Source organism: Lissotriton helveticus, chromosome 6 (assembly GCF_964261635.1).
Source record: "Lissotriton helveticus chromosome 6, aLisHel1.1, whole genome shotgun sequence".
NCBI classification, from domain to species: Eukaryota; Metazoa; Chordata; class Amphibia; order Caudata; family Salamandridae; genus Lissotriton; species Lissotriton helveticus.
The window spans coordinates 146908748-146933895 of NC_136067.1; the positions used below are offsets into that span (position 1 = coordinate 146908748).

Here is a 25148-nt window from a genome sequence, read left to right on the forward strand (position 1 = left end):
ATCAGCGCTTAGCTACCATTGTTGTAATCCACAAGGAGGGTAAGCCGCGCGATCGCTGTGCCTCATATAGGCCCATTTCATTACTTAATGCCGAACCCAAAATACTGGCCAAATTGCTAGCTAACCGATTGATTAAGGTGATTAACGATTTGATCCATCCGGATCAATCTGGTTTCATTCCAGACCGAAATACCGCCCTTAATCTTCGGAGACTTCACGGAGTTCTCGCGAGAGCTGGGACTCTTACTGAGCCTGCCATTTTGGCCTCCTGGGAGGCCACTATGGCTTTCGACACTAGAATGGCCCTATCTTTGGGCGGCTCTTTCCAAATTTGGGTTTGGTCCGACATTCATCGCCTGGGTGAAGCTTCTCTATGAGCAGCATCTGGCCCAGGTGGTTGTTAACGGGAAGGCCTCCAGTGTTTTTACACTCGGGCGAGGCACTCGGCAGGGTTGCCCGCTGTCCCTGTTGCTTTTTGCCCTTGCCTTGGAACCATTGGCGGTGTGGCTCCGTTGGGAGCCTTCGATGAAAGGCATTCGGTGGACTCCCGACTTTGAGGATCGAGTCTCGCTATATGTGGATGACATCTTCTTATACCTCACATCCCCTCAGAAATCCCTTAATGTGCTTTTCGATGTTTTGACCTCCTTTGCTCAGAACTAGGGTCTCATTATTAATTGGACTAAATCATGTGTCTACGTTTTGGCAGGAGGTCTTCCTCCTCTGCCTCGTAGATTCCCAATTCAAGTAACTGAGACTGGCTTTAAATACTTGGGGGTTTATGTTACTTTGGATCCCACAGTTCGCTATGAACGCAATTTGCTACCCCCTCTTCAACGGCTCAAGCTTGACGTTGCACAATGGCGTCAGCTACCTCTGTCGCCACTGGGTCGGGCGGCTCTTTTTAAAATGATGTCGCTGCCCAGATTCCTATATGCACTCCAGAACTCTTTTGACCCCATTCCTTCGGGTTATTTTCGTGAAGTGGAGAGCCTGCAGAGGCGGCTGATTTGGGACGGGCGTGCGCGCATTGGTCTGCCTAAACTTACTCTTCCGTGGTATGATGGAGACATTGCCCTCCCAGATATCAGGCGCTATTATTGGGCTTCTCAATTAAGTGCGATCAACCACGCAACGTACGCTTCCAGTCCTACCCCGGCCTTTGAAATGGACAAACACCTCTTACCAGGGGGGAATTTCAATAGGGCGCTATATTCTAAGGGGCTTTATAGGACATTGGCCGGGCCCACTAAAATCGCTGTACGAGTGTGGCATGATGCGAATGCGGCCTTGGGATGGTGTGATAGACTGACCCGCGCAACTCCATTGTATGATTATGAAGGTTTGGGCAATTTGTGGCGGACGAAAGGCTTTGACAAATGGGATATGATCGGTCTAAGCAAGGTGGGAGACCTCTGGTCTAAAGGAAATGTTAAGGCCTTTGAGGTACTTAAGACGGAATACGAGCTTGGAGACAGGGAATTTTTCAGATACGCTCAGGTACGTCATGCCCTGCTGTCAGTCTTTGCTGTGGGGACTGATATTCCTGAATCCTCTCCTCTCGAGGACCGTATCCTAGATGGCTACGTACCTGATAGTACAATTTCATTGATCTACAAAAAGCTGATCAATAATAGAGCTGACCTGCTTGTACGCCTCAGGGCTCTATGGACTGCCGACGGATTGGAATTGGATGACGAGGTCTGGCAACCCGCACTGTCCTCGCCTAAAGAGGTTGCCATACCTGCCCGCCTTCGGTTCGTCCAACTTAAGATCCTTCATCGTGTATATGTCACTGGTCCGAGTCTGGTTCGAATGGGTTATTCTCTGGATGGGCTGTGTAAGCGCGGCTGCAGCATGATTGGTACCTTCCTTCACATTCTATGGGAATGTCCCGAGGTGGCCGAGTTTTGGTCCCGAGTGCATGCAGTTATGGAGAGGGTCACGGGGGTTTCGCTTCTACCCGAGGCCCGGCGCTGTCTCTTGAATGTGTGGGAACCAAGGGCCAGATGTAGGAGCTCAAATACCGGTCGGTAACGGCCGATTTCGGCCGTTACTGACCGGTATTTAGGATTTGGCATGTAGGGGGCATCTCATTTACAGAATCGGTAAATTTACCGATTCTGTAAATATACAGAATCGGTAAAATACCGAATCGGTAAATTTACCGATTCTGTAAATGAGATGTAGGTGGCCCTTCACAGAGTGCCTCAGGCCCTTAAGAGTCGGTATTTTACCACCCAATCCTATTGGGTGGTAAAATACCGAATACAGGTGTGCATGCACATCTGTGCATGCACACCTGTGCAATGTGACACACAGACATGCCCTTAGGGCATGTATGTGTGCCACATGTTACACGTGCCTGTATTTGGGGTGCTAGAGGGTGTCAAAGTGACACCCCCTGCACCCTTGCAGAAATCGGTATTTACCGAATCGGTAAATACCGATTCGGTATTGCCCATTGATTCCTATGGGCTTCAAGGCCCATAGGAATCAATGGGCAATACCGAATCGGTATTTACCAATTCGGTAAATACCGATTTTTACAGATTCGGTAATTCAATAAAATAATTTTCCTACATCTCCCTCCTTCTAATTTACCGATTCATAAATACCGAATCGGTAAAATTCGGTATTTATGAGTCGGTAAATTGAAGTTACCTACATCTAGCCCCAAATGATTATAATACTGCACAGATCAGTTGGGCTACCCTCGGCAACATGATTGCAAAGAGGGATATTGCACAGCTATGGGGCTCCCATAGATCACCCACTGTATTGGCATGGAAGGAAAATATGGACTGGTGCATGTTTAGGGAAAAGACCGTGTACCTGTCTCGGGGCAGACCCAAAAAATGGAACAGGATTTGGTCACAGTGGAATGCCTATCGTGGAAATGTATGTATTCCCCCACAGGATCTTACCCTTGATGTTCCCTTGTCCCCATGAATGACATTCCAAGTATTTTGCACCAATTGTATATATTGCATTGTCTCCTCACTGCCCCCCTCCTCGCTACCGATTTTAACTATACCACACATACTGTACTGTTCGGAGCTGCGCCCGCACTGACTCATGATCACCGTTACTGTATTTTTGCCTTGTGGAATATGTTATGTCGTTTATTCTTAAGTTTCAATAAAATTGTCAAAAAAAACATTCTAATCTCCCACACCTATCCTACCTGTGCTCCCATCCCTAACATCTTATAAGCCACTATCATGCCCATGTACCATACATATCTGCCAGACCTGCATCAACTATCTATCAACTACCAAACCTCGCCTATCTGCCTAACCTTCCATACTCATCCTAACATACCCTCCTTACCAAATATTCCAGGCATACCTATTCTCCTATACTTAACACCCCTGCCAATGACACATACTAACCCATCATACCTACAGTACCAAACTGTTCATACCTACATTATCTCTATGCAGTACACATATCTGATATCAGCCCTGATGTTGTGGTTTTGTGAAAAAGAGGCAAGTTATATTTGTGTTGAATTTCACCAGATTGAAGAACTTGTTAAGCGCTTCTCTATTACATTTGAAAAAGGATTTTGCAATGGCTTTATGATTAAAATTATTAAACCACTCTGGATAAACTAACACTATCCACGAATGCTACCCGCACATACTACATACTTCTACAAAATATTATTTTTTATATGTATAAAAATATTGTTAAATAAATTAAATAATACATTTAACTTAAAAATGATTTAGATTTTTTTGTAAATTTTAACAATTATAAGTAATAAATCTAATTTAAAAATAAATTAAACATACATATATAAAATGTAATATATAAATATATTTACTTAAAAATAATTAATAAATAATCATTTTAATTAATGATAAAATGTTGGAAATATATTAAAAATGTAAAATATATGTATTGAAAAGGAAACGAATATGAACTATCTCTCTCATTAACCTTTTAACCTAATTTTCTTTTTACATGAAATATATTGTTTAAATTTCCTTTATTGCAGATACAATGACATATAGAATGGAATTATGAATGAATAACAATAATCTATAATCACCCACCAGAGGGTTGTATGAGCGAATATGAGTTAGAAAACTGAGTTGATATCACAAGTAAATTACGTGATCACAATGGTTTTGGTAATTTGATATGGAAATCCCACTAGAGGGTGAAATATGAACAATATGATTTCAAGCAGCATAAGAAAAATTATTGTTTCTAACTCCGTCTCAAAAAAGTTAATAATTGACTTTGATAATGAAATAATTGAAAAACTACATGTCCCAGAATTCCTGTGTTATCAACAGGAAGTGATGTAACGCAATGGAGGATGTTCGTAATTTTTTCACTTTATTTAAACTAACCAAAAAAATGTAGAAATGTTTTCCTGTGAGCAAGGTCTCCGTAGAGACCGAAACGCGTCAGGTGTTGCTGGCTTGCTGAAATATAATAAATCGAAGACTGAACTACTTTCTTGGTTTTATGACTATATAATTTAACCAGTATCCGGGAGTGCGTGGAGATACCCTTCTCCTCGGGGAAAACTGGAATAATTTGAATCGCGGCTTGGTTCTGCCGCGCTCCGAGCGCACCGCTCATAGAGCGCCTGGAAGCCCGCCTTGTGGACCTAACGGAATGAATATATATATATATATATATATATATATATATATATAAATATATATATATATATATATATATATATATACATACACCTGTAACATAAAAATAAAACATTAAAAATTATAATATAATATACTGTACATGGAGAAGACCGTAGTTGATTGATGTATGTGAAAACCTGATAATGAAATGACAATAAAAAAGTTTATTTAAAAAAACCAAAAAAAACATTATAATATAAACTAGCAGCCCATCCCCCGACGTTGTCCGGGTATGAAATAGAATGTGTGTAATGTGTGCATTTGGCAAGGGAAATTTATTTTAAAACATCGCGGTAGACAACATTTTTTGTTTTATTAGAATAGGGACGGAGAAGGCCCAGCTGCAGCCCTGGTTGATGTTAGCAGGCACGTGTAATTAGTGTAGTGATCCGCCGCCTGAGCCAGGCTACAGCCCTGGTTGATGTTAGCAGGCGCGTGTAATGTCGTTGAATGAGAGAGTTATCAGCCGCGGGTAAATCCGTTTAATGAGAGAGTTGAGTGACAGCGAGTAGGAGAGGCTGCAGTAATTGTCCCCGCAGACACGCTCATTTGCGTGTTCCCCCGCTTGAGGCCCAGATGCAGGCCTGTTTGATGTTAGCAGGCGCGAGTTCCCCCTCTTGAGGCCCAGCTGCAGCCCTGGTTGATGTTATCAGGCGCGTGTAATTAGTGTACTGATCCGCCGCCTGAGCCCGGCTAGAGCCCTGGTTGATGGTAGCAGGCGCGTGTAATTTCGTTGAATGAGAGAGTTCAGTAACAGCGCGCAGGAGAGGCTGCAGTAACGTTACTTACCAGGCCTCCAGGTGAACGCGTTTGTCACGCCCCCAGCACACGGCCACAGCAGACGATCTTCTGATTAATGTACGACTCACATGGCATGAAGGACGGAACGTAGCACACCCCCCCCAGTGTTTCTCACGCCCCCAGCGTGCCCCTTGATGCGGCGCAATTGCATTCACATGGCATGAAGGCCGGACACACGCCCCCAGCGTTTCTCACGCCCCCAGTGTTTATCACGCCCCCAGCACACGCCCACAGCCCACGATGTGATGGCCGTACCACACGCCCCCAGCGTTAGTCACGCCCACAGCCCACGCCCACAGCACAACGCAGACACGCCCCCAAGGGACTACTTTGCTGGCACGGTTCTTTTACCTTTTAAACGTATAGAGGAGTTGGCCTAACGGCTAAGGCGCTCAAACTCGGACCTGGGGATCTGGGTTCGAGTCTTGGTAACGGTGCCAAACATCCTCTGATTCTGGGCAAATCACTTAATTTCCCGGTGCCTAACAAAAATGAATGTGTGTCCTCATGTAACGTATCTGGTGCTATGTAAAGCGCTCTGATACCTGATTCAGTTTGGGTCAAGTTTGCGCTATATAAAACTCTGCAAAAAAAAATTATATATATGGTGGCCGTCTGCATAGCCTATGTCCTTCTGCTGCAACTGCCCTTTCCAACGCTGTATTGGGTGTTGTGATTGGTGCTGTCGTTACTGAGATTACCCGCCTCAAAGGTTTGGGCCCCCTCTTTATAATATTAGTATGGATTAAACTATTAAACTATTTAATATTTTTTAAACCTACATTTTAAAGTACCTTTAGTGCAACAGTAGGGAAAGTGTTGGATAGCGGAGGTGAAACAATTACTATTCCCACTCCAGCAAGTGCAACAGTAGGTAAAGTGTTGGATAGTGGAGAGGAATAATTTACTATTCCCACTCCAGCGAGTGCAACAGTAAAGAAAGGGTTAGATAGCAGAGAGGAATAGCGTAATATTCCCACTTCAATGAGTGCAACAGTAGGGAAAGTGGTGGATAGCGGAGGGGTAAAAATTACTATTCCCACTCCAGAGAGTGCAACAGTAGGGAAAGTGTTGGATAGCGTAGGGGTAAAAATTACTATTCCCACTCCAGAGAGTGCAAGAGTAGGGAAAGCGTTGGATAGCGTAGGGGTAAAAATTACTATTCCCACTCCAGTGAGTGCAACAGTAGGGAAAGCTTTGGATAGCGGGAGGGTAAAAATTACTATTCCCACTCCAGAGAGTGCAACAGTAGGGAAAGCATTGAATAGCGTAGAGGTAAAAATTACTATTCCCACCCCAGAGAGTGCAACAGTAGGAAAAGCATTGGATAGCAAAGGGATAAAAATTACTATTCCCACTCCAGCGAGTGCAACAGTAGAAAAGTGTTGGATAACGGAGGGGAATAATTTACTATTCCCACTCCAGCGAGTGCAACAGTAGGGAAAGTGTTGGATAGCGGTGAGGAATAGCGTACTATTCCCACTTCAATGAGTACAACAGTAGGGAAAGTGGTGGATAGCGGAGGGGAAAAAATTAGTATTCCCACTCCAGCAAGTACAACAGTAGGGAAAGTGTTGGATAGCGGAGGGATAAAAATTACTATTCCCACTCCAGCGAGTGCAACAGTAGGGAAAGTGATGGATAGCGTAGGGGTAAAAATTACTATTCCCACTCTAGTGAGTGCAACAGTAGGGAAAGTGTTGGATGGCGGAGGGAAATAATGTACTATTCCCACTCTAGCGAGTGCAACAGTAGGGAAAGTGGTGGATAGCGTAGGGGTAAAAATTACTATTCCCACTCTAGTGAGTGCAACAGTAGGGAAAGTGTTGGATGGCGGAGGGAAATAATGTACTATTCCCACTCTAGCGAGTGCAACAGTATAGAAAGTGTTGGATAGCGGAGAGATAATAATTACTATTCCCACTCCTGCGAGTGCAACAGTAGGGAAAGTGTTGGATAGCGTAGCCTTTCCAGTGTTAAGACAGTTCACACAATTCATCTATTCAAGAAGACTTTAATTCCAGACTTTTGATCACTGGAAGAAGAAGGGAAGAAAGGACTTTGTATGTGTTTAGAAATCCCCAAACACTGATCTTCCGTACTGGAATTGAATTGTGAACTAACCCATGTGGAAATCCACTGTTCCGGTTACTTCAACATTTGAGACAACTGGAGATTATCATTTGTAGTTCAGCCAAACAGAAACGCTCTTATAAATTGGAGAAGCTTTGGTCACGCCAAACTTGCAGTTTCCCTGCCTCAATTAGAATTGTGGAATTACTGGGTTTTGAATGATGGAGCCTCAGCCAGCTCCGCTGTCAAAAAACCTTGGCCTGGGGACCTCTCTACTACTTAGCCACTTGGTCACAGTGGTAATATCTCACCTTATTTAGGGCGAGGCAAAGTTGCTTATTTTCATTGTCCCAATCCAGACAGGTAAAAGAAAATATTTAACCTATGCGCCCAGACCATTTTAGTATCTGAAAAACAAAAAATGAACCTTGGACAGCAGAAACAAACATATCTCCAGCATGTTATTCTCCTATTCCTTGAGTGTATCTACCTCACATTCCACAGAGGCCAGATATTTTGCTCACCTGGTGGACAACCCACCAAACAATAAATCATCTCTTTGTTTTCTTGCCATGTTTTGTTGACTCCTGAGCTCTGCAAAGAAGTTGGAAGGTGACATGCGGGTGCTTCATTAAACCACTAAATATATGAGTACATCACTCCATCCCGACTTACTTATATCTCTTAACCCAAACATGCCAGCAAGCTGAGCACATTTCTTTTCAACTGTATTCCAGTAGGTAAGCTAACTCATCAGTGGACAGTTCATCAATGATGCACCATTGTAATTTGATTAGATTTGTTGATAATGTCAGATTAACAACTTCAATGCAATACAAGAGTTTTTATGAGGAAGTGGGCAGCACATCAAGTTTCTAAAAATATAACTTGGAATTGGGAGGCTGGCCTACTGGTAGTATTGCATGGTTTGAGTTTCAATTTAGTTGTAGTGACTGAATTAGGATTTGTTTACTGTATCTATGTTGATTATTGTTTTTCCATACACTATACTCTATGTTCTCACAATTAAAGACCCTAGATTAAAATGAATTAATATGTTTACAGCAAGCAAAACGGCCTATTCAAACAGCAATAGCATTAATAGTCTGTCGCAAAACAGAATGCTTCAGAAGAGCAATTTACAAACGCATAGCACACCACCCTCAAATTATTGTGACGGATCCTGCGTATACCTTCCCTGAATCCTCGCTGTGATGCTGAGGATGGTATCAGAAAGCCTGTTGAGTAGATGCAAGCTTAGGTTAGATGATCAAGGTCTATCCAGTAAGATTTGTTGATTTGTCCAATATTGTGAATAATGTGTTCTCTCTTAGTGTCCCTGAAGTTATAGGGTTCTGGACAGGACAACACAGAGGTTTATGCCTCTACCCACAACTGACGTAATTTACTTCTGTCTTGCAGGTCTATGGAAGCAAGCTGATGTGCACAGACAGAGCGCCGTCCAACGCCACCCCGACCTCTGGTACTTATTACTCCATTGCAGTTTCCTCCTGGTTCTAAGTAGTGATGTTGCTGTGCACCCATTCTCATGCCGCTGCTTTCTGTACGTGATCCATTCTGCCCCGGTCAGACTTTTCAGAAATGTTGAGCTCCTTTGACTGTCTAACACAAAATACTGACACTAACTTCTTCACCGATATCTTTAGGCCTCAAGATAATAATCACTAATTTATATTGTGCAGCATAGATTTGACCTGGTGTTCCACCATAATATCCAGCCATAAAATGTTGTCAAGAATACTGGCTTTTACAATATAATGAAGGTAAATATATGTAGTCAGTATAGATTAATACTTAACTGCAAATCCATGTCCCTTAACATATATAGAGCTTTGACTTATGCATACACACCTATATATTACACTAACGTTAACTATTTTGTGGCAGTCGATATTCTATTATGTGATATAATATAATAAGTTATATTATATTATAGTATATTATTGCAGGATAATATGTTGGCTCTCCATATAGTGATATAAAACTAGAAAACGTTTGTGCACATTAATATGTGGTTAATCAAAATTATGGAAGGTATTATCATGAGATAATTGGTGATGGAGCTCGGGTCCATTCAAACATTTATCTCCATACCAATGGTCATAATAGCAGCATGACATGTATAGGGAGAAAACTATCACTTGGTAACATCTCAATACAGTGTCAATTTAATCACACAATAATCCGCTCAACAAGTTTAGTAGGGTTTAATTATAAATGTAGAAAAAAATCAATATAGACCAGTCTCAACATTATTGTATAGAAATACAGGACAAACAAAATGAACCCAAATCTCCTGAAGAGATCTACCCTACATAATACAAAGCAGACAACTAACTCTATGATGGCGATTCAAATAATCAGGGGAAAAAATTGAGTGTTAAACTACATCAGATGATCTTCCACCGTAAGCACAAGCAAGCTATCTCTACCTACACTACCTTAAAGGAACAACCCTAAACTATGAAGCATTTAGCAAAGGTGGAATCAGAAAGGTGTCAGCTGTTGGAGTCTTCAGTAGAAGGCTCTCCAACCATGGGCCAAGTAGCATAAAGCCACACAAGCGGTTGCATAGATCTGCTCCCCCTGAAGTCCTGAAAAGTCTCACCCTGTCCCTCACTATGTTTCAACATAATATATAATTTGCATTAAGGATAGTTAATCCCATGTGATCCTTGCTTGTAAATTTTCATGGCTCCGGCATAACGGGATACTTGCACCACCTTTCCCACATCGATAAGTTGCAACTTCGTTTGTCCTTCCACTCCTCCTCAATGAGAACTCACATCCTTGCTTGTTTCCCTGCTTCTCCTTGCCAACTTTGTCCTCTCATACCTTGCTATCTAATAAAACAAAACCCTTCTATGCTAACTTATGAGGCCTTGCCCATACCGGCACTGGAAACAAAATACAAGCAAATGCATTCTGCATTGAAGGTTAAATGCAAATTAAATGTTAGATTTTAAACATGAGCATGAACTGGACTGGTTTCTCGAGACTCACACTAGTCAACTTTAACAGTACACAGGGTTACCAAATGCATACACATTTCTACACATACAATAAATGCAGCTTCTCAAGACATTTATAATTGTAAAGAATAATGAAGATGTCACTCTAAATGCACTTACATAAAAATAATTCTTGTCACACGTATTAGTTTACACATACACATTCTAACTTATTATCCTCACAATGGGACACATTTTGCTAACTTCTCTTGCCATATTAATATATAAATGTTACACAGACCTTTATTAATCACGTTCTACACACAAATTCTCCATGTAGATTACTTTAAATATGCAATACTTCACTCTCCTTAGTAGCATCAATCACAAAGAATATATTCGAATGCTGACTACTCATGATTATGACGCACTCCTACGGTATTTCAGATGAGGTCAAGATTACACTTCTCTATTGGCTATCACCCATGCTCTGCATCCTGATCAAATGCCAAGGCCCATACGATACAATCCTCTAGTTCTTGCATTGACATCATTAGAATTGATTGCTGGGAGCAGAGGTTGAACAATCCTTTCACAAGTTTTTAAAGTTTGCATGAATTGTGTAATGTTAATATGTAATTGTCAGGCAATGTGGTTAAAGGGCATTCATGCAGAATTCGGGAGAGGGACTCAGAAGGAGGAGGAAGGGGAGGGGAGCGGGGATGGGGAGGAGAGTGAACGAGGGAGGGGTCGGGCGAGCCAGAGGAGGAGGAGCGGGTAAGGGACCAGGAGAAGGAGAAGCAGAGAATTGATGGGGTGGGGGGACTGTAAAGGCCATCTCCTTGCCAGTGGCTCAGGCTAGTAGCTTGGAGTGCTTCAATCCCTGACTTTAAGATGTTGCCTACCAACACAGCTAATGATCTTTACAATTGACTTCAATGTAAATTACAAAAGCTGGAGAACAGAAGCTTTAGCTGTGCCTTTCAGACAATGGTAATATGCCGAAGACCTGCTGTGATGGTACGTGTGAGATCTCATCTGCACTACAAAAATCAGCTTGTTCTTGATTAAATTACTGCTGGCTTTGTTACCTTGACAGCTGTCTCGCACACACCTCACTATAACACATTTCGATCACAGTTTTTTCTGTTCAGGCCATCATTCGGATAAACTTTACTTATTTTGTGAACCTAAAGGGGAAATGGAAGACTATGTTAAAATTCATTTAGATGCATGGGAGTTACTTTATTAAACATGCCTAGAGTTGTGGAAGTGACCTAGTGTGTATTTTGCTCTAGTGTCATCTTAGAAAGTGGCATCGCACAGCCTTTCCCCACCCCTCCATTCCAATCTCAAAGCCTCCACTTCAGAAGAGGTGGTGAAATGCAACTTATAGCATTGAAAGTGTCAGAAAAACTTACTTTACTAAAATAAATAAGTGCATGCTTAATAAAGTACCAAAATAGTTACGAAAGCAGATAAAAGCATGTTTTAGTTTCCAATCATATAAGCAAGGTTGTCTTCCTGATGTACCCTAGGCACAGCCTGGAAATTTCAGGAACATAGTAATCATATGCCAGGGGCACAGTCATCACATACCTAGGTGTAGTCATATAACCATATGTGTGGTCATCTTAGCATCATATATCCAGGCACAGCCATCATCTACTCAAGAACAGCCACCATATACCTAAGGGTAGCCACAGTAGACCGAGAAACAGCCTCAACTGCCAACACACGCCTCCAAAGCCCAGAGTTAGTTGCAAATGCTGTGGCTCCGTTACAAATACTGAGAGAGCTTCAAATGACCAGGTACAAGTTCGAATGCTGAACAATCGCCAACATATGCCTCAGAAGCACTTCAAATGTCCTTTTATAGCCTCACATTTGTATTTAATTATGCACAAATGCCAATGTAAAGGCTCAAATGCACAGCCAACAAAATGGAGACATACCTCCTTCTCTTCTCAGGAGTTATGCAGAGGGATAGCCTCATGTGCCCTTGACCCTGTCTTTTCCTAAATGACATCTGGTCTGATGTTAGGAGGTGGGGGCATGCCATGGCCGCCTGACCCAACCAGACAAGAAAGAGCATCATCTCATACTAGTGCAGCAGTAGGCAGACTACCAGCCTCAGTTTTAGGTGAGTGACCCAGGCAGACAGACGGCACTGCTCTCTCTCCCCGGCTCTTGTTTTCTACCTATGGTGCACCTGGGTGGAAGGTTCTTGCTCTCTGGCTCTTAAAGCCCTTCAGCAAATTAAGATTGCTAAGGTGTCTGGAGATAAGCAGGATGCTGGCATTGCAGAAGGTAAACACGCCCCTCTGAGCGCCCCAGATGTGCCAACCTTCAATAAATGCCTATGGTATGATTCAGTACCAGACCAAGGAGAAGGGTTTATAGGTTATGGGGCTTCAAGGCCAACACTGGTCTGCGCCAGCAGAACCATTCCAAACTTTAAGGGCAACAACGGAGTATATTATTTACTGGTATGCTGATAAAATTGGGCTAATTCACAAAAGCATTTATGAGATCCAGAAGTAGTACTACAGCAGTACGCGTTAATATATTCTTGCACCCCTTGGTGAGTTGTCCAACTCCCTATCAGTGAAAAAGCAAAGGGGGCACCAGCCCTCTCTATTTCTACTCATTGTATGTGAATAATCCTTCAACAGCCCAATGCATTTCCGTTTTTGATGTTTTAAAGCCATTTCACAAAGGCATGTAAGAATGTGTAAAAGAATATTACAGAACTACTTCTTTAAATACTCCAAAATGCCTTTGAAACACCATTGTTTATAAATGCATCTCATGTGGATATCCTGAAATTTTTACCTAGCCTGACCTTCCTCTCACCCCATGGACCAGGGTTGGACAAACCTGTTCTGATTTTTGCAGAAAATGTTTTTTGTGTGGGCGCCCACCTGTGTAACTCATTTGTCTCTCTTTTGAATTTCAGTTCATGCATTAAGGCCGGCTGATGTGAAGGTTATCGCAGCTGTGGGAGATTCCTTGACTGTAAGAACCTTCCCAATATGCACTCAAAAAAATGAAAGACATGGATAGAATGATTAACTTGAATTCTGTCAGTATGACAACTGAGCATAGGATAGTTTGGTAGTGACCTTCAGTGTTTTGTTAGGTGTAGTTAAAACAAGGGACCATTCCCCAAAAAAAGGTTTAGGGATTACAATGAATGTCCTATTACTTACCGGTAATCTTCATTACTCTGGGTCCCGTAGTCCTCGACACCTTCAATACAACTGAGATATCCCATCTCACAGACAGAAAAAAAGACGAAGGAATGCTGGACCTACCCTCCCCCTCCCGCCGAGAGTACATAAGCGTACAGGTCCCAGCATTCCCTCTGAAATACCAAGCCAAGGATGAAGGCCGGCAGTCCGGGAGGGAGGGAGGGAATCCATGAAGGTGTCGAGGACTACGGGACCCGGAGTAATGAAGATTACCGGTAAGTAATAGCACATTACCTCCAGGTCCCTCCGTCCTCGACACCTTCAATACAAGTGAGAAATACCAAAGCAGACCCCGGCATTCATCCCAAAAAGGAAAACACAACAAACCACCAGGACCGCAAGGAAACCCAGAGACACAATTACAAAACAGAAAGCCATGGGCGAAACCAACCCAACACCCCCAAGCACAACCGCCATCAACACCCAGTAAAGGAGAAGGCGGCAAGGCCGGAAGAAGGAAAGAAGAAGCCCAAATGGACGTCCCCTAGAACACAGAGAGAGGAACACCCTGGACTTCCACCCAAGAGGCAGCCATCCCCACCGTAGAATACAGTAGGAGCCAAGCCCCAAGGGAGCACCCAGCGGGGCACAAACAACTCCCCCCAACGAACCACCGGGAGAAGGGAGCCCCAGAGAAACAGCAAGGGAGAAACCCACTGCCCCAGGCACCGCCAAGCAGCTGCCCCAGCAGGGACAGAACAGGCCAACCCGGCCCACAACCGAGAGAGCACGAGAACAGGCCACACAGGAGGACACCACCCAGGCCCAGAAAGGAACCAGCAGGGGCAAGACAGAGAGCGAAAACCCATCCCCAACGCAGGTAAGAGAGCAACCCACTGCCGGGGCAACCCACAAACGACCACACCAAAAGGCGAGGGGAGGAAGACGAGACCCAAGAGGCACGCCACAGCAAGAGAGCAACGAACGGGACCAACCACTGCGCCAAACCCCAACACACCAGGGGAAGCCACCAGCAGGGCCACCAGGACCGAAGAGGGAGGAACCAGACAAGACAACAGGCACCGACCCAGAGCAAGAACCAGGAAGAATACAGGCCCTAGGAACCCAGACAAGGCCCACACCAACAGCCAACAACCGTGGCAAAAAGGGGACCCGAGGCACAAAAAAACCCCAGAAGGCCCAGGCCAAAGGCCAGGAAAGACCAGCAGCCAACTCCAGCAGGGACAACGGACGGCCGCAGCCGAGGTCCCCACACCGGGAGAAGAAACCCCGGGGTACATAAAACAGCCAGCGGCAAGTCCCGAGGCAACCAAGCAGGAGACCAAGGGAACAGGAACCCAGGAACCCGCCCAGACCAGGCCAGGGCGAGCAAAACGGCACCAACAGCAGCACCACAAACAGCCCGGTCACAGGCAAGAAAGAAACCCAAAGGCCGAACACGAAACCGGAGACCAAACCCAGAGACGGGAAGGAGGAACAGGCAGCAACCAAGAGCCGCCCCACCAGCCAGGAAACCCTCAAGGGACCACCAAAGGCGAACCCCAAGAAGGCCAAACACGAAGGCCAACAGGGAGGCCAAGAGCCCAACAACGCAGGAGGCCCAGAAGACCGAAGAACCAACCGTAGAACCGACAGGACTGCCAGCCATTAGGACCCTAAAACGGCACCAGCAGGCCCCGAAAGGGGAGGCAAAGAGGGAGACCGGCAAGCCACAACCCAAAACCAACACAAGGGCACAGCGCACCAGCCAGGCGGAAAGGAGCGGGACAGGAAGGACACCAGCCCAAACCCCAGACCAACAGGGGCAGAACCACCAGACCCCAAGAGGCATCAAAAGAGGTCCCAAAGCACCAGAGAAGGAACGGCCAGGGAGGACCCAGGCAGGGACCCTACAAAGAGAGGCCAAGAACCGGGACCACCAGGGAACAAACCCAACCGAGGCAGAACCGAGAACCCAAAGCCGAAAGCAGGCTGCACGGGAGGCGAAAACGCACAAACCCAAGAACAGAATCCAAGGGGAACACCACAGCCCCAGGGCCCAGGAAGGATGAAATAAGGGGGAGCGGGGAAGGAGCCAAGCGACCCACAAACCAGGGGAGACCGACACCAGTCCACAACCCGCAACCACACCCATGAACCCACGAGCCAAGACCAAGAGAAGGCAAGGGGAGGAGGACACCAAGAACGGCATCCAAAAGGCAGGAAAGAAGGAACCAGGGCAGCCCAAACTCCAAAACAGGGAGGGACATCGAAGCAACGTACCCAAGGAACCAAGGAGCCACCCTGACAGAAGCCAAGGAAGACCCACAACACCCAGCCAACACAGGAGGCAAAGGGAGCGGCAACCAGTAAGGAAAAGACCCCACAGAGCACCAAGCCACAACCGCCAGGAGAGGGGAATAGGAAACCACCACAGGAAACCAAACCCCACCAGCCCACCAAGTGCAACACAACACAGCACCAGGCAACAGGCAAGCCTCAACCACAGCCAGAAGCCCACCAGGGGCCCCAGCAGGACAGACCCGGAGGAACAGCCAAGCAAGGCCCACCAGGACAGAGGGAGAGCAGAACAGCCCCTCAGCCCCGGAAAAAACAACTGGACCCTGAAACAGGGAGACCGGATGCACAAGGACCCAGAAGCAGGAGGCACGAAGAGACCCAGCCAAATCCAAGCATGGGCAAAGGGCAAGAGCAGACGTGCCACAGCCGAAAACGGTGGGGAACGAGGGGTAGCACGGGCCCCAGCAAGACCCGCAAAGGAGAGGAGCGAACGCAAGGGCACCGGAAGGCCCAGCCGCTACACCCAGGCACCACCAGGTGCCAGCAGGGAGGAAAAGGCCCCAGGCCAGGAAACCCCACACAGCGAAACCAGAGCACCGGTCAAGCAACGGGGAACAAGCAGAAAGAGGCACCCCAAGCACGGGCAAAGCCAACATCCCCGGAAGGTCGCAAGGAGCGCCCAGAACCAGGAGCCACAGGCAGGTACCCAGAGAGAAACACACCAGCAGGCAGGCACCAACAGAGAGAAGGAGAAAAAATCCGGGAGACTGGCAACCAAGGGGGACAGCCCACCAGGAACCAAGGACGCCCAGGACGCAGCAGAACAGCAGAGCACAGCCTGGCAGAAGAAACCTGCAAAGCGCAAACATAGACCAGCCCCCAAAACCACCTGCCCAAACGCCAACCAGCAACAGGCGCTGGCCAAAAGGAAGCCAGGACACCCGAGAAACCACAACCTGGGGAGGAAGAAGTGCGCAGCACAGGGAAGAAAGGAGGAGACAGAATGCAAAAACCACGCAAAGTCTCAACCCAGCTCAGAGACAGGAAGCGCCACAATCCAGGGAAAAAAAAACAGAAGACGCCAAGCAGGATCCCCCATCCAGGACCCGGGAGGCAGCCCCACCACGTACAGCCAGACCCACCCAGGCAAAGCACAAACACACAACCAGAGCAACATGGAAGTGCAAGGCAACTGGGAAAAACTGAACCGACCACAGGGGCAGGAAGGACATCAAGCGCGCTTCCCCTAAGAAACAGCCCAGGCGCCAACCAAGACACCACCGCTGGGCGGTGAAGAGGACTGCAGCCACAGGTCCGACACCACCTCCAGAAAGCCATTCCAGAAGACGCCGAGCAGGACTCTCAGACAGGATCACCGAGGCAGCCCTACCACGCACAGCCAGACCCACCCAGGAAAAGCACAAAACACATGGCAAGACAACATGCAAGTGCCAGGCAACCGGGAAAAAGCGGAACCGCTATGCGGTACTCACAACAGGGGCAGGAAGGACACCAAGCGCCCTGCCCCTAAGAGCCAGCCCAGGCGCCACCCAAGACCCCAGCGCGGGGCGGGGAAGAGGACTGCAGCCACAGGTCCGACACCACCTTCAGAAAGCCATTCCAGAAGAAGCCGAGCAGGACTCCCAGACAGGACCACCGAGGCAGCCCAACCACGAACAGTCAGACCCACCCAGGAAAAGCACAAAATACATGGCCAGACAACATGCAAGTGCCAGGCAACCGGGAAAAAGCGGAACCGCTATGCGGTACTCACCACAGGGGCAGGAAGGACACCAAGCGCCCTGCCCCCAAGAGCCAGCCCAGGCGCCACCCAAGACCAGCGCCGGGCGGGGAAGAGGACTGCAGCCAGGTCCTCCACAGAACCGGGGATGTAGCCTAGCAGGTGAAAACATGCAGTGCATGCATGAGGCTCCGGGACAAACACCGGCATCAACAGACAGCACCCTCGACGTATACCAGAAGGGAAGCCTGCCAGCATGCCATCCAAACAGGGAATGGGACCAGGAGCACCGCCCGGCGCAGCCCCTGGGCCCCCAAAACAGCCTCCACCTCGCGACCTCCAACTGGCCCAGCCAAAGGAAGCCGCGCGCTGTGACCCGGAAGGAATCCTGTAGGAGCGGCGCCCCAGCCGCAAAGGGCCGGGCGCCCATCAACGCAACTCCCAGCAAGCCCGGCAGGCCAGGAGAAGCGGAACAGGAAGACGACTCCACCGAAGAAACAGGTAAGCAGCAAAACACGTCCAAATCTGTCAGAGACAGAAAAAAAGAACAGAGGGAATGCTGGGACCTGTACGATTATGTACTCCCGGCGGGAGGGGGAGGGTAGGTCCAGCATTCCTTCGTCTTTTTTTCTGTCTGCGAGATGGGATATCTCACTTGTACTGAAGGTGTCGAGGACGGAGGGACCTGGGGGTAATGCGCTGCGCTCTAGGCACCTGTGAACTCGGGACTGCTCTGGTGGCAGGCCATTCAGTGAAATACGGAGCAGCTGCTTTAATGGGATGATCTGTATTTCACTGTGCAGGTGGCGCGCTCCCCTGTTAGAGACACCCCCTGTAGGTGACTGCAGCTGCTTGCAAGTGAGTGTCCTAGACCCCTTTTGTCCCTGACAGTGCACCACCTCCTGATGGCTTCTTCGACTTTATGCCCACATCCATAAAATGGTGGGAGCGCATAGGCAAAGACATTCCCTCATTTGCATGAGGCCACGCCGCCATTGAAATGAGGCAATGCCCTCTTGAGACTGCACTGGCACTACATGTGGGCGAGTGTTACCAGTATTAAAGAAGGGGCTGCACCAGCGTCTGTGGCCCCTTCTTTTATACCAAAGTGTCCTGTGGGTGCTTAAAGCGGGTGCCCCAGGGCTCTTTGTGTAATACAGCTGGTATTTTTTGTAAATTACAAATAGTTTGGAAATGTAGACCAAGCGCAGAAGTTCTCCTACAGTAACAGAGTCACTATTTTAACACATAGGTTTTGTGAGACTCTGACTCTGTAACATTAATAACAATGAATCATCGATTGAATAAAAAATGTCTGCCTTTCTGGAACAGGAAAATATTTCAGAGACATGCATTAAAAACAACTATAGAATATGTTATTGAACAAGCGTCTTAATGTACAACCTATAATGAGAGAGGGTATCTTACTACATATTTTAATCTTCCAAAAAGAAGCAACTACTTGGCAACGTTATTGCTTTTTCGAACTATTAAACTCATAATGGTGGATGTGTCCTTTATGTTTTTTCAGGCTGGGAATGGGATTGGTTCCAAACCAAATGACGTGTTGGATGTTCTCACTCAGTACAGAGGCTTATCCTGGAGGTAATATAACTACATTCATATCACATATCAGGCATCGGTAGTTGTGTCAATGTATAGCTCCTGCATTACCCTAGTCACCTCTCCATGGGCTCATCACTTCACCTTGAAGAACTGTAATCTTCATTCTCAGGGGTCGCACTAATACAAAGAACTTGGCACAGAAGCTGAAATATGAAAAGACATCATATTAAACTTAATTAAGTGAGACTACGTCACACAGAAGCCTTAACAACTGAATGAGGCAGTCTAAAGAGTGCAAAACACAGGGGCCTTTTATATGCTTAGGGTTACAAACTCAGCACAAAAGTAAGCGGCAGTCCTAGCTTTTGCAAGCATGCAAAATACCTAATATGGACATACAAGATCTGCAAAATATTAGCCAATAGGAAAATATTCAGAACAAGGCATCATATAACCAGAACATCCCCCTTACGTCGTGTTTCTGCCCAACCCACAAGTAAATCAATTACAGCACCTATAGGTCAATCAGTAATGGCAGGACATGTCTGTATGCAGTTAGGCCAGCTGGTGTCTGAGATTGATTTTCAAAAAAAGGACAGAGGGGGTTTTCAACACGTTGCAGTCCAAAGGGCAGAGACACTTCATGAATAGAGCAGCCTGTGTAAAGGCAACACAAATTGACGACAAATGTAAGATGGAGTCAAAATTAAAGAACCTCAACCTTTACGATCCATAAGCAAACCTGTGACTCACAAAGGGCAGGATGGGTTGGAGCAGCGGAAGTAAAGCTTGAGAATGCCCCTGGTCTCTAGTTTCGTTTGATTTATGAGCAGGTGTGAAAGTGAGCATGGGTGTCCCTGGAATAAACATCTGGATTATTATTGCAGGTTCCGTGTTGCCTCAACCTTGATGTGAGATCAGTTCTGTTGCTTGTCTCTTTTACAAAACAGCAATGAACAGAACATAAAATGAAATATGCATTATTTGTCCATGTCATTATTAACGTTCTCATATTTCATGGAAAAGATGGTGCTTTAGCATAAAATATGGAATTTCCAACAGATATTCTCTACTTATGTTTACCTACTTTGCTAAACTTTACCAGGAATACGTGAAATATATTGTATTTTTTCTATTGATGAGTTCCTGCGTGATCTTGAGTTTTGCAGCTCCTGAATAAGCACCCCAATACTGTGCAACTTATAATCAGGTCCTTAGAAGTAATGTGTGAGAACATGTGTAGTGTATTGGGGCAAGACTTAGGGCCAGATGTAATAATACAATGGATGCAATGTGCGAACAGTAATTTTGTGGCTTATCTCATAAATGTCCATAAGGTAGGTCGCTAATTTAGACTCACACAGATTAGTGGCTATCACAGGGATAGTGGCCTGCAAGACTTAGCCGAACACCATGCCTATGATCACCTTTGACTAAGGAAACTTTTTGGGGGAAAACAGCCAATTTCCCTAAACAGGTATGCTTTAATAAAAAATGTTTTGTAAAGTGTGTTTGAGAGATGCCATTAGACTCCTTCACTACCGCCTACTACCCCTGACACATTTTCAACATTCACAAAGGGGAATGGATCCATACAGGACCTCTTCCCCTTTGCAAATGTGTTACCAACCAACTTGCGAGCTGGTAATCTTTCAATGGTTTGTATCAACTATTATTGTTACAAATTATTGATATATTGGATACCAATTCCATATACAGTCGCAGTCCCATTTTAGGACTCAGCAAAACTTTACCGACTCCTAAAATTAAGTTTGGACATAGTAAAATTCGAAGTATTGCTGACCCAAAAATGGGTTGTACATCTGTCCCATAATTCCATAACTTATCATCAATTATTTTCAAATTTTGGATTGTAACTGAAATTCTCTTCAAACTTTTTTCTAGGACAATTCTTTTTTTAAATATTAAATTTGCTTATTTCAGTAACTAATCCTAAATAATGTTCTTCAAAAGAAGAATTTTCATTGACTATTTTTGGTTTGGTAATAATATATTAACTCTATGAAATCCAATACCTGCTGCTATTCAGAGCAGAATCTAGGAGAGAATCAGACTCAATATGACATAGTAATTAATACTCACACCCTTAAAAGTCGGGTTATATCTCACACTAACCACTCCTAGAGTGTTTTGAGTTCCTTAAGAGGGTAATATATGAGGTCAATATTTATAGAAAACCAAATTTTTTGTGCAGAATGACGGTTTCTAGTAGAAGTAGGAGCTACAATTGGATGTTAAAGTGATTAATTTGAGCCAGTAGTTGCAGGTGGGATCCACCAGTACCAAGGCCTGACTGGCAGTTAGCCGCGGCCCGTGGAGGGAATTCGGTGGGGCAGGGAGGCGGTGCGGGGGAGGGGCAGGGTGGGGGGTGGTAAACAACGAAATATGGATAATTGCAGGTAAGTAAACAATTTAATAAATAAAACGAATTCCGTAGCGCGCGCTGCATTGCATTTTGCGATGCAGGGTGCGCTATTTAACAACAAGGAGGTACCCATACGATGACAAATATCACTTCGGTGACTGATGGGAATCTACTTCTCTAAGTGATATTTTCACTATTTTCGCTCCTGTCTGGTGCAACTTGTTGTTCTCAATTGAGTAATACACATGTACATACAATTTATTTGCAGACCCACGGATTTTTTGTTGTTGTAGTACAGTACCGGACATTGACCCAGGAGGCTGGAAGGGTGGGGCGCTATTGTTACTGGGGGCAGGTTTTGCAGCAGTGCTACAATTTTGTCCCACGGTAACAAAATCAGCAAGCCCGCATAATCCACTCCGGCTTAAGGACAATGTGACCGGTGCAACCCCACCGTACCGAGAACGAAGCTGGGGGGGGGCTGTATTTTGAAATTTGTTATGGGTTTAAAAGCACTCGCCAAGTGTTCCTTGTATATCCAGCACTTTGCTGCTGGAGAGAGATCGGAGTATTGTCTAGTCATCATAAAGTAGTGCAGAGGGTTAATATGCCTACTGCGAAGAGCATGCACCATGCAGGTCACAGAAGTATGTTTTATGTGCATAGCTCAGTTCGTTACTGCTTTTGTCACAGAGATACTTTTGTTAATTGCAGTTCATAATTGCAATCGTAATATAGCACAGCGAGCTATGAACTGCCATCAAAGAACTGCATACAAACTGCATCGTACAGGTCAGAAAGTTAAGTCTTTTCCCAGTCTTTCATTTTCACCAGTGTTACAAAAAAGAGTTTGAGTAGAAACTATTTCTTATTAGTAAAGTCAACCATAACCACTATGTTACATTTTGAATCCTGAGTTTTTGCTTCTACAGACCAAGCGACCTTAAAAATGACCTCCTGCTTACCAGTATGGATGACTTGTAAATCCTATACCTTATAGTTCCCCTTTGTCTTATGTAACATTTTTAGTGCTCGCCCCTTTTCTATTTCGCAGAAATAGAAAACAGGGGTGAGCCCTTATGTCGCTGATCTGCTTCTTTCCCCAAAGGCTCTATTCAGGCAGCTGATTGGCTCTCTTCAAGCCGGATTCCCAACAGTTCACGAGAAATAGAATCACGTGACAAGCTCCTCGTGGACGAGCTTGCACGATCCTTCCCCCTGCCAGCAGCATTTGCACAGCAAAGGCTTCGCTGCCACATCCACAATTGAAGCTACGATCAAAGGCTTCCGCTGCCCCGCCCCCCGCCGTCACTTATTCAGGGCCACAGGCCCTGCCTCGCTTCCCGGCTCTGCTGTAACCACATGCTACTGGACGCCCGTCACTTATTCAGGGCCGCAGGCCCTGCCTCGCTTAATCCGTGCACCCTTTTATTGCCTCGCTTCCCGGCTCTGCTGTAACCACATGCTACTGGACTCCCGTCACTTATTCAGGGCCGCAGGCCCTGCCTCGCTTCCCGGCTCTGCTGTAACCACAGTGCGCACTAATGAAATGCACCTCGAGAGTCACAGTTAGTTCTTTGTCCTCCATTTGCTTCAAGCAACTAAATAAAGTATTTCTTGTTCAAAAACGGCTAATATGAACAAACGCCACTCAGCCATACAACGTCAATCTCATCCACGCAGCTCTACTCACCCACGCAGCGCCACACTCACCCATGAAGCGCTACTCACCCATGCAGCTTCACTCTCACCCACGCAACCCCACTCAGCCACGCAACGCCACTCATTCACAAAACGCCACTCACTCACACAACCCAACTCATACAGCGCAACTCTCACCCACGCAACACAATTCTCACCTACGCAGCGCAAATCACACCCACGCAAGTCCACTCAGCCACGCAACGCCACTCAGTCATGCAACGCCAATCTCACCCACGCAGCTCTACTCACCCACGCAGCGCCACTCAGCCACGCAGTGCCACTCTTAACCACAAGCATGTCTGTGTACTCCCTCCAGCTGGACCCCAGCATATCCGTGTACTCTTTAACAATCACACACACATGCAAATTTGCAACCCCACTCACCCACGCAACGCCACTCAGCCACGCAACGCCACTCATTCACAAAACGCCACTCACTCACGCAATGCAACTCATACAGCGCAACTCTCACCCACAACAGGCACACACACACACATCAACAGCCATCAGTGCACACTTTCACCAGGCATACACACCACCGGACGACAATGCACACAAGTGTACATCAAAGTCATACAATGTACATGCTGTATTACAATGACCTGTTATCTATCAAAGGTTAACGACATGCACAGTGGTCAGCCTAAAGATAAAAAGTACAAAACAATAACACAATACGTTCAAGTACTGTACTTCAACATAATTTAAGGTATTCGAAAAACTAGGAAAAGGAAACTGCCCTGTATACTCGCAAACAGGATATGGTTTCAGTGAACAAAAACCACTCCAAAAATATGAAAAGGCAGGAAACGCGCGAACGTAGCCCTCAACCATAAGTGCAAGTTTTTGCAGCCTTCGGTGTACTGTTCAAAGATAGCTAAATAAAAAACAGTGCATTTACTGCCATCTTTATTAGGAAGCAATGTGTGCTCAAGTCCAAACAGAAGGTGTCACATTTCCACTAATTAACACTATTAGCATTGTAAATGCCAAAGTTAGAATTTTCCACAAGTTAAAAAAAAACAAAAAAACTTTGTCATTTACAATAATAATCCCTCAAACTTTACTAATGCGAGCCCTATTGCATTGCAAATGCTTGTTTATACACTGACTTACACACATATTATTCATTGTCACTGTATGTGTGTGTATTGCAAAATGCTCCAACACCCTACACTGGTATGATGGGTGCTATAAAACAAATAAAATTCATTTGAGAGAGGGGTGATGGGGAAATGAGGGCACTGTTGGAGGGTGATAGTGAGGGAATCATTGAAGGGCCCCAACAAAGATTGCCCCACTGGATGCCATCAGCCCCAAAGCCTGCCCTTGCCCTTCGTCAGAGAGAAGCCCCTTGCCCACAAATTGTCACAAGGTGACCGCGTCTTCGAGATCAGACCTCAAAGGCTCTGGGGTAATAAATGGCCAGCGTGAAGAACTAAAATGCCTTTTCAGGCTTTCCTATGTTAATCACCTAGTGATTCGGTAACTAAGGAATATACGCATCACAGCAATACAAATTGAGGACAAGATGATTAACAAACTTTGCCTTCCTTGTTAATACATCAGTACAGAATTTGATTTTCGACATGCCATGGTGTGACTCATTAACTGCACTTTGAAGTTTTCTATGCTGACTTTTTATGCAGACTTTCTAATTGAATCTATAACCGGCACATGTGAAAAAATGCCTAGTTAGAATTGTTTAAGTGGCTGGGCACTTATGTTTGCTCCTCAGACTTT

At 45.6% G+C, this 25148-nt stretch overlaps 1 protein-coding gene across 1 annotated transcript in view; it reads left to right on the top strand.

Moving 5' to 3' along the window:
- The window catches only part of PLB1 (phospholipase B1), a 552393-nt gene that overhangs the window by 307698 nt on the left and 219547 nt on the right, over positions 1-25148 (top strand). The window contains exons 30-32 of the mRNA XM_078647360.1: positions 8964-9024; positions 13473-13531; positions 19281-19354. Of these exons, the coding sequence (XP_078503486.1) occupies positions 8964-9024; positions 13473-13531; positions 19281-19354 (194 nt within the window). The remainder of the gene's footprint in view (positions 1-8963; positions 9025-13472; positions 13532-19280; positions 19355-25148) is intronic.